The sequence below is a fragment of the Giraffa tippelskirchi genome, chromosome 2, assembly GCF_054371585.1.
Source record: "Giraffa tippelskirchi isolate mGirTip1 chromosome 2, T2T-mGirTip1v1.2.pri, whole genome shotgun sequence".
NCBI classification, from domain to species: Eukaryota; Metazoa; Chordata; class Mammalia; order Artiodactyla; family Giraffidae; genus Giraffa; species Giraffa tippelskirchi.
Genome location: NC_137276.1, coordinates 138,791,528 through 138,801,863, shown reverse-complemented (window position 1 = coordinate 138,801,863; position 10,336 = coordinate 138,791,528). Strand labels below are relative to the sequence as shown.

At 44.7% G+C, this 10,336-nt stretch overlaps 1 protein-coding gene and 1 non-coding gene across 2 annotated transcripts; one reads left to right on the top strand and one right to left on the bottom strand.

The window, feature by feature from the left end:
* Positions 1 to 1,249: 1,249 nt before the first annotated feature.
* TRNAV-AAC (transfer RNA valine (anticodon AAC)) lies at positions 1,250 to 1,322 on the bottom strand. Its single transcript has one exon. It is a non-coding gene; the product is annotated as a tRNA-Val (tRNA).
* Positions 1,323 to 3,279: 1,957 nt separating this feature from the next.
* ACTRT3 (actin related protein T3) lies at positions 3,280 to 5,307 on the top strand. The gene is made up of 2 exons (XM_081570827.1): positions 3,280 to 3,526; positions 4,174 to 5,307. Exons 1-2 carry the CDS (start codon positions 3,327 to 3,329, stop codon positions 5,090 to 5,092), a joined length of 1,119 nt encoding a protein of 372 aa, XP_081426953.1. The 5' UTR covers positions 3,280 to 3,326; the 3' UTR covers positions 5,093 to 5,307.
* Positions 5,308 to 10,336: the final 5,029 nt, after the last annotated feature.

Here is a 10,336-nt window from a genome sequence, read left to right as displayed (position 1 = left end):
TGGGAATTTTGGAGCTGAGACTGATCACCCCTTTTTATTTTAGGTACTACCCGAAAGCTTTTGGGAAAATATGAGTCTTGTTTGCATCAGCCAACTGGAGCCCAGTATCCAGGATACCCTTACCTGGTGATAGAAGTCTGAGATGCAAGAAAGCGGCGCAAAGCAGTAGGGCACACTGGGCATGCGTTTGGGGGAAGGTGGGCTTTATTCCGGAAAAGGTTCTGCCTGTGGACTAGAAAACATTTCATACAATTATTTGCCTTCTATTCAGATTTTGTACAGTGAGGGAAGCTTGGCAGGCTACATACAGTCCATGGGGGCGGAAAGAGTCAGACAGGACTCAGCACGCAGTGAGGGAAAGGTGTGCTAGTTATCTCCGTGATTTAAAAAGACGTACAAATGGTACGTGCTGATTTGTTAGGGTGAGTTCTTTTATGCTACTCGCGGACATCGAAAATCTAAGAAAATCAAAACTTAAGCATTTTTTTCTTGTTAAAAGTTGTGTCAGGACCATGGGAAATTTACCCACGGCTTTATTTTAAAGAACATTGAGAACTTGAATTTATTTTTTTTCCTCGAGATTTTTTTTACAACCAGATTTTGTTTGCTCTCTTTGTTTACAAAGAATTTTACAAAGAAAGAATTTATTCTTTCTTCTAGGTAAGAATCATGTTTATGGTGGGGGGAAAGCCCCACAACCGTTAGGTTTTTAAGGGAAAAAAATTGAGGCTGATTCTTTCTTGATTTCGTCTTGTCTTTGAGTATAATTTTCTGATGATACTTACTTTTATCGGAATCCTTTTCGGTAATTTATTAATTCAGGGATAGCTGTGAGTCTCTACTAGGTGTCAGATACGAAGTATATGAAAGAGCGCAAAACATGGTCTCTGGCATTTAGAAAAATCAATAATCTCAATGTGAAAACTAATGGAAAACCAAATGACTTGTAATACAAAGAGTGCTGAGGTGACAGGGCTTACCAGATTTTACCCTGCGTTTAATTACTCTTACTAGGCTGTACGTTGTTTTTTCAGTATCAGGTTGTGTGTTGAATTTAAAAAAATTGTTTAAAGTCTGGAACACTTCTTCCACGTGCAAGCCATTAATAAGAATATTTGTTAAACAAATAACATCCACGTTGAAAGTTCACATTCTCAAGGTACTGCAAATTATTATCAGAATTTTGCTTTTTAAACGGGTAAGAAAAGGAGGATCACAGGCTCCTGTAAGGGGAAAAAGAAATGAAAACTGTTTCCGCCCGGTTTCGAACCGGGGACCTTTCGCGTGTTAGGCGAACGTGATAACCACTACACTACGGAAACCTGTCTGGGAAAGAGGGTTGAGAAACTCCCTCATAGTTCTCCATTGCTCTATTGTAACATGCAGTTCACAAAGTTAGCAGTAACTTGTAACAAAAGAGCAAAGAAACCCCAACGGGAAATAACCATATGTCCAGTTAAACAGTGCTACCATTTCAAAAGTTGGAATTTTCGTACATTGTTTTCAAAGCCCCTAGTTAGAAACTGGGCATCCGTTAGTTGGCCCTTCTTTGAGGTTTACTTTCTTCTACGGAAAAGAAGTATATTAGCGTCTTTGTTGGGAGAAGGCAATGGCACCCCACTCCAGTACTCTTGCCTGGAAAATCCCGTGGACAGAGGAGCCTGGTAGGCTACAGTCCATGGGGTCGCTAAGAGTCGGACACGACTGAGCAACTTCACTTTCCCTTTTCCCTTTCATGCACTGGAGAAGGAAATGGCAACCCGCTCCAGTGTTCTTGCCTGGAGAATCCCAGGGACGGCGGAGCCTGGTGGGCTGCTGTCTATGGGGTCGCACAGAGTCGGACACGACTGAAGCGACTTAGCAGCAGCAGCTTCTTTGTTGCTGAGTGTCTCGGGTGTGTTTCGGGGCTTTGGCTGGCGTGGAAGAGGAGATTGCGCTTGGATCCTGGAGTCCTCGCTGACGCGGGGTCGGTGGGGTGGGGGTGCGTTGGGGGGAGGGGCACCAAACTCTCTAGCTGTGAACTTAGCTTCTAGAGAAAGAAACGCTTTCAGCCTCTCGTGGAATGACGTGTAGTTTGCTTTTGAATTTCCTCCCTTGTTTCTGTATTAGTTTTAGACAGTACTTAGTTTTAAAATTTTCTATAGGATGTGCAAAATTCAGGGTTTTTTTTAAATCAGACATCAAGATGCACTTTTTACCGCACAGCAAAATGTGCATAAATTTTCTAAGCCTGAACTTCTTATGACCTAAGGAATAGCGTTTACCCTGCAGAGGCAGATACACGCTGATGCCTAAAAAATCAATAGTTTTTAGGGAATGAGTGTGAGCTTCCATATTACACCGGGGGCGGGGATTGGGGGAGTAATCTGATGGGATTGCTAAAAAAATGTAAAAGTGAGATGGTACTATTTCGGTTTTGGGTACACTTTGTTTAGAAACCACGGGGAAAGAAAGTATTGCTGATTATATATAGATATAATAATAAAAGTATTTTAAACCCACTTTAAATCCTGGCACTTTCCCCCAAAGTTCTCTTTCAAGAGGTTAAGAAGCGTGAACCGTGCCCCGCCTCCTACGACACTTTCCCCGTTCAAATCTCTGCACCTTGTGCGGGACTCAAGGGCGCATCTGAGAGCTTCCTGCAGAACCCTGGACAGATATCTATTAACCGGGATGTAGATAAGAGTCTGCCTGCAGTGCGGGAGACCCGGTTCGATCCCTGGGTCGGGAAGATCCCCTGGAGAAGGAAATGGCAACCCATTCCAGTATCCTTGCCTGGAAAATTCCATGGCTGGAGGAGCCTGTACAGTCCATGGGGTCGCGAAGAGTCGGACACGACTGAGCGACTTCACTTTAATGACGCTGAGAAATAAAAGTTTTTACAGCTCATGGAGATATTAGAGATAGCCTTTTGTGAAGCCTTTTTTTATTAAGCTTTTAGGGAAGAAAGTCAGGTATTCCTGATATTGGTATTCCTGGTTTCCAAGGGGGTGAGGAGTGGTCCAGGCCGAGTGAGACGCAATTGTGGGTGGCACTTTAGAGCGCAGCTTGCATCCACTGAGACTCTCTAGCATCCTGGGACTAGAGAGCCTGGGACTCTCTAGCCCCCAACCCCTCCCCGGCTCCCCCGCTTCCCCGCTCCCCCACACCCCCACACCCCCACACCCGTTCCCTCGCCAGCCCGGCTCAGTCCCGGTGGGGCGGTGCCAGAGCCTCTATGACGCGGGGTTCCAGGAGCTGAAACCCCCTATATCACTTTCCGCGCTCCCCGCGCAGCCCACAGCCAGGGCAGTCCGAGCAGCTGGGAGACAAGAGGCAGCGACGGCATGAGCTACTACCAGCTACCAGTGGTGATCGACAACGGCTCAGGAGTGATCAAGGCGGGCCTGGCCGGGTCCCGGGAGCCTCAGTTTGTCTACTCGGACATTGCGGGCCGCGCCAAAAGCCTGACCTGGGGCGTCGAGGGCGCGCAGGAAGTGTGCGTGGGAGACCAAGCGGAGGAGCAGAGAAGCTCGCTTTCCATCAGGTACCGCCTTCTCCCGCCGGACATGACCCGGTGGAGGGGAAGGCGGGAGAACCCAGAGGAAGGGCCGAGGCTAGAGAAAGAATAAAAAGCGAGAAACGAGAGTCTCTGCCAGGCGGCGTTATTACAAACCCTTGAGCACAAATCTCTGAGGGTACCACATACCTAAAGAGTGAACATTACTTGCTCTTTGTATCTATTCGAATATATTCAAACGTATAAACACTATCGTTCATAAAATACAAGTTCATTTAGAAATGTTAATTCCTGGTATCTTTGTCATTTGGGCCATTTGTTTTCAACCAACTGATATGAAAACTGTACTATTATGTGAAGATTTCCCTACTTTCTTTTTAATTAAAAAGGGTATTCCCTACTTTCTTTTTAATTAAAAAGGGTATTCCAAAAAAATAAAAAAATAAAAAAATAAAAAGGGTATTCCAAAGGGGCAGGGGAGATGGAAATCAACAAAAAATTTCAGAGGAAGGTAGCTAGGCTATCTTTTGCTGGCAGTTACTATCTCTAGAGGTGCTGGCAGTCACTGCCCATAAAGGGATACTGGTAATAAATATGAGGATTAACCCAGGTTTGAAGAGTGTAAAAACTGGAAAAATTTAAAGCTACCATTTATCTTATTGCTCTTTTTACAGCTACCCAGTGGAACGTGGTCTCATTACTTCGTGGGGAGACATGGAGATCATGTGGAAGCATATCTATGATGATAACCTCAGGCTAAAGCCCTGTGATGGCCCAGTCTTGATTACAGAGTCAGCACTGAACCCACTGGCCAACCGGCAACGGGTCACTGAGGTGTTTTTTGAGCATCTGGAGGTTCCTGCCTTCTTTATGTCCATCCAAGGGGTGCTAGCTCTCTTTGCTGCTGGCTTCACAACTGGCTTTGTGCTGAATTCAGGTGCTGGGGTTACCCAGTGTGTACCCATCTTTGAGGGTTACTGTCTGCCTCATGGTGTCCAGCAGCTAGATCTGGCAGGTCTTGACCTCACCAACTACCTCATGATGCTGCTGAAGGAGAACGGCATCATGCTGCTTCGTGCTTCAGACAGAAAGATTGTCACGGACATTAAGGAAACCCATTGCTATGTGGCAATGAACTTTGAAGAAGAAAAGGCCAAGAAAGCTGACTGTATAGAGAAGATTTACCAACTACCTGATGGGAAGAGGCTCAAGCTCCATAACCAGCTCTTTCATTGTCCAGAGGCTCTCTTCTCTCCAAGTCTCATGCACCTTGAGACCCCTGGCATTGATAAGATGTGCTTCAGCAGCATAATGAAATGCGATGCAGATTTGAGGAATGCTTTTTTCTCCAATATTATCCTTGCTGGGGGATCAACCTCTTTCCCTGGTTTAGATAAACGTCTAGTTAAGGATATAGCAAAGATGGTGCCTGCCAACACCCCTGTGCAGGTTATTGCTCCCCCAGAAAGGAACATATCCGTGTGGATGGGAGGCTCTATTCTTGCATCCCTGTCTGCCTTCCAGGACATGTGGATCACTGCTGCAGAATATAAAGAAGTTGGACCCAATATAGTACACCAGAGATGCTTCTGACTACAGAGAACATGGCTAGGAGAAAATGTTTTGAGTATATGTGACAGATAGCTTTGGATATTATATGTTTCTGGGAAAACAGAAAATATTTCAATTATTGGAATGTCCATGTCTCTCTTGCATTTGTATAATGGGGGAAAATAATGGAGAAGCAGTCAAATAACAGATGCTTACTGAGTTGAACCAAATTAAATGCTCGTGCTAAGTTGCTTCAATTGTGTCTTCACTCTTTGTGACCCCATAGATTGTGGCCCACCAGGCTCCTCTGTCCATGGAATTCTCCAGGCCAGAATACTGGAGTGGGTTGTCATGCCCCACTCCAGAGTATCTTCCCGACCCAGGGATTGAACCCACGTCTCATATGGCTTGCATTGGCAGGTGAGTTCTTTATCACTAGCGCTACCTGGGAAGCAAGTTAAATGCTACAGGCGACATTATTTTTGACCTTGGAGATCTCACATTTCCTTTAGAGGGAGAGAGCAATTTGTGGTACAACATGGTATGTGCCAAATGAGGGATATAGCTTTCAGTTTGTTGAAGTTTATGAAAGGAAGGTTGCTATGAGGGAAGATTTCATAGGTAAGCCATCATGAATGAGGTAGCATTAGGATGAGCATGGCAGGGTGAAAAAAAAGGGCAGATATTCAGAAAAGCATAATGGAAATGAGCAAGAGTCTAGATATGAGGATGAACAAAGCATATTCAAGGCATGTTTAATACACTGGTTTAGTTAAAATGAAGAGCTCTTATTGAGCAGACTAAGACCAATGACTAGGAATGTAAATTAAGGCCAGAGGCTGGAAGGCTTTGTTTTAAATGTCGTATAGGCAAAAGATTTGAAAAAAAAAAAAAAAAAGATTTGAAAACAGGAGACATAAAGAAATTAAGATGAATGTGGTGGTAGTTGGGAGGATAAATTACACTCGGAAAGGCTCTGTAGATTCAATGATCAATTAAAAAGTTATTAGTCTAGATATAAAAAAAGTCAAGTCTTGCACTCAAGATTATAAGCAAGAAATGAAAAACTGACAAGTCTTGGTGCTTAATTAGTTACGAAGGGGGAAGAAGGGTCTGAAATGACCAAGATGGCTGAGAGGATGTTGGCAGTGTTGACATAACTCAAAGTGTAGTATCTGCTCTGTGCAAAGCACTGTGCTAAGTGCAGTAAGTGCTAAATCAGGAGCAGGATTATGTCCTGTGGAATCCAGCAGTCCAGTGTGAGAGATGAAATTCATACCTACTACAATAAGATGGAAAGTGAGCTAGTGTCCTAAGAGAAATGTGAAATGGGGTTTCGTAGGAGGGAAAACACCTTGAATGCTCAGGAAGACTTTCTGATAGATTTGGCTTTGGGGCTGAACTTGAAGCTGGAATTTAAACCTAATAGATTGCCCATCCCTCTGAATTTAGGGGCAGTATATGTGGATTCAGGTCCAGGCCCTGGCAGCCTACCAGCTGCATTTCAACAAATTGTTTAAACATTTTGAATATCAATTTCCTCTTTGGTAAGTGGGGTTGCTAATCCTAATCCCTATCTGTTTCACAGGGTCCTTATGAAATACAAACGAGATAATGTTTCTACAAGCACTTTCAAAATGTTACTTTGCTTATAGAATTAGACAATTTATAGGTCCAGTTCATGCTAATTCCTCTGCAGAGTCAAAAATCGATTGTGTCCTTCAGCGCACATTATATTACTTGAACTTTTATTGATCACAATTTATGCAGGCTTTTCTTTTGGTCTGCTTGTCTTTCTCCGTTACTAGATACGTTCTTAGAAGACGGGTTGTGAGCTTTCTCTTCATCTCTGTCCCCTTCCCTCATGACTTCTATGGTAGGTATGCAGATATTTGGAACTGACAAAAGCACACTGATGGCAGAGGGAACATTAGGGCAAAGGCTCCAAGGTGTAAAAATGATGGTATGTACAAGCAGCAGGCAGTAATTCAGATTGGCCTGAAGGAAACATATGTGAAGAGGTGCATTTCATTTTTTGACATGTTTCCCATTTAATTGGGCTTCCCTGATAGCTCACTTGGTAAAAAAGAAAAAAAAAAAAAAATCCGCCTGCAATGCAGGAGATCCTGGATTAGTTCTATTAAAGTTCTCTGTGAGAGTTCCCACAGAGAGTTCTCTGTGATGATCAGAACTGAGAATCACTGATTGGCCCTAAATTTTTCCTATGAAGTTCATTTCTTTAAGATGATATCGTGCGCCGTACCTGGTTTTTAAGAGGTGGAAAACAGCGCTCAGAAGCACTCAAGTTAATTTTCAAGTCGCAAGGACACACGTCGGAAGAAAATATTCAAATCTGCGGATAAGAAACGTGCGGTGGGGCGGCGACTGTCCTTTTAGCCGGAAACAGAACTTTTGAAAAAAATTTGCGAGACCGGTTATCGCGAGAGCCGCGATGGACGGGCTCGGCCAATCCGCGTAGGCGCCGGCTGCTGCATTCATAAGGAGACGCAGCCGGCGGCGCGGCGGGTTGCGGAGGGTGGGCCCCGGGTTGGTGGCAGCCATCTCTCATCTAACCCTAATTGAGACGGGCGTAGGCGCTGTGCTTTTGCTTACCGCGCGCTGTTTTTCTCGCTGACTTTCAGCGGGCGGAAAAGCCTCGGCCTACCGCCATCCACCATCCAGTCTGGAACAAACAAAAAATGTCAGCCGCTGGCTCGCTCACCTCTCCCGGGAACCTGCGGTGGCCCGCCCGCCCAGCCCCAGCGCCCCGCCTGAGGCCGCGGTCGGCCCGGGGCTTCTCCGGAGGTGCCCATTGCCGCCGTGAAGAGTTGGGCTCTGTCAGCCGCGGGTCGCTCGGTGGGCCGAGGCATGGCTGGAAACCGCAGGGAAAGGAACGGAGCGGGGTCCCCGCGCGCGGTGCGCTTCCCTGAGCTGTGGGACTTGCACCCGGGACTCGGCTCGGACACTTGCAGCCTGAGGGACTGCGGGGGGCGGAAAGGGGGAGGGTAGCGGGGGGATCTGTTTTCTCCCTGAGTGGAGGGGGTCTGGCTGTGTGCGTCTGTCTTCCCTGCCATCAGTGATGAGCCTGTGGACCTCGAAGCTTGCAGATTGGACCGGAGAGCGTGCAAATAAACTGTCAGAAGGACAAGTGGAGGCAGCTCCAAAATCCGTCCAAGTGAATGGGCAATGAGCCGAGTAGTCGGCTATCGTATAGGGTTTTTTCCTCCTCCCCCTCCTTTGGTTTTATTGCCCTTTATCAGTGTATCACAACCTAGTTCCTGCTCTGCGGATTTTGTCCAGGTTTTTGCCTCTGCCGAACTTAATCCCGATCAGTCCTGGGATGTGGGACAGCGGTGATTTTTTCTGTGTGTGAGATCATTAATTCATATTTGTTAACAGGAAGATCTAGTGTGTTCTCAAAACAGTGGAAGTCATGTTCCTTAATATTCGTTGCTTTTCATTTTTATCTCCATCTTTGGATGCAGAGTATTAAGGGGTGATAGGAATTTAAGAAGATATCTATGCCCCCACCCGCAAGAATTAGGTCAGGTTGCTTTGCCAAAAGGGAAGGAAAAAAAAGAAAAAAGGCCCATTAGGAAACAACCAACAAGTCATTCTGCCCTCCTGTAATAAAACCTAACTTTCAAGTTATGTGAGGATTCATCTGAAGTCAATGCCTTCACTTTTTCTTCTGTAATAATAAAAAAATTTTAATTGGTGAGTAATTGCTTTAGTGTTATAGTGGTTTCTGCTGTACAGGAGAAGTGAATCAGCCATACGTATAGATCTGTCCTGCTCTCTTGAACCTCCCCCAGTTCCCCACATCCCACCCATTTAGGTCACCACAAAGCACCAAGCTGAGCTCCCTGTGTTATACAGCAGCTTCTCACTAGCTATCTATTAATATTTTATACATGGTAGTGTGTGTTCGTCAATGCTGCTCTCTCAGTTTGCACCCCCCACCTCCAGATTCCTACCCTGCAAATAGGTTCTTCAGTACTGTTTTTCTAGGTATCATACATATGTTAATATATGACATTTGTTTTTCGCTTTCTGACTTGACTTCACTCTGACAGACTCTAGGTTCGTCCACATCACTACAAATGACTCAATTTTGTTCCTTTTTATGACTGAGTAGCATTCCATTGCATATCTATATATCTATATACATATACATATATACATATATAGACACACACACACACAGACACACACACACGTATATATATACCACACCTTCTTTATCCATTCATCGGGACATTTAGGTTTCTTCTATGTCCTGGCTATTGTAAATACTGCTGCAATGAACATTGGGGTACATGTGTCTTTTTTGCATTGTGGTTTTCTCATGGTATATGCCCAGTAGTGGGATTGCTGGATCTTATGGTAGTTTTATTCCGTTTCACAAGGAATTTCCATACTGTTCACGGTGGTTGTATCAATTTACATTCCCACCAACAGTGCAAGAGGGTTCCCTTTTCTACACATCCTCTCCAGCTTTTGTTTGTAGACTTTTTGATGAGGGCCATTTTGACTGGAGGCCTTCACTTTCACAGCTATTCTGGCAGCAGTTGCTGGGAGAGAGAGTAGTAGGCAGCCTGAATTACAAAGGCAATCAGGGTGATACCCTGTTGGGATCTTGACCCTGAAAAGATAGATCAGGAGGACCACGGGAGTATATGTATTTATGAACATGTCTAGCATTTCATCTTATTGCCTGAAGTAGGTCCCTCAGTGTTGTCCAATACAATTCTTATCCTTCAGTTAAGAAATGTGAAAAAAACTGCACCATTGTTGGTAATGTTCTCTGTGTAAGAAGGAAAAAGAATCTTCCCATCAGCATGGTTTTGTGGAAAGAACATGGAGTAAATTAGTGAATGAGGTTCTAGTTCTGATTTTGCCAAAGATTTTTCTAGGTTTTTTAGGTAACTCAGCTAGCTTTACTAAGCTTGCATTTACTCGGAAAGGGATCTGTTAAGATCGCTTTTGAAGACTGCCAGGGTTCCTTGAACTATAAATAAATAGATGTCTTTTATTCCTGCTCCATCTAGTGGTACTTTTGCTTCTCCACATTTACAAAATTGTGGTGGAGGCTGATCTGAAGCGAGCCTCCTGCTGGGGAGGCTGTTTCTCTCTCTCTTTTTTTTTCTTTTTGGCTGCTCTGTAAATCAGTGGGTTTCCCCAAACCCATGCCCCCTGCAGTGGAAGTGCAGAGTCTTAACCACTGAACACTCAGGGAAGTCCCGCTCTCTCTCTCTCTTTTTTTTTTCTTTTTTTAAGAAAAAT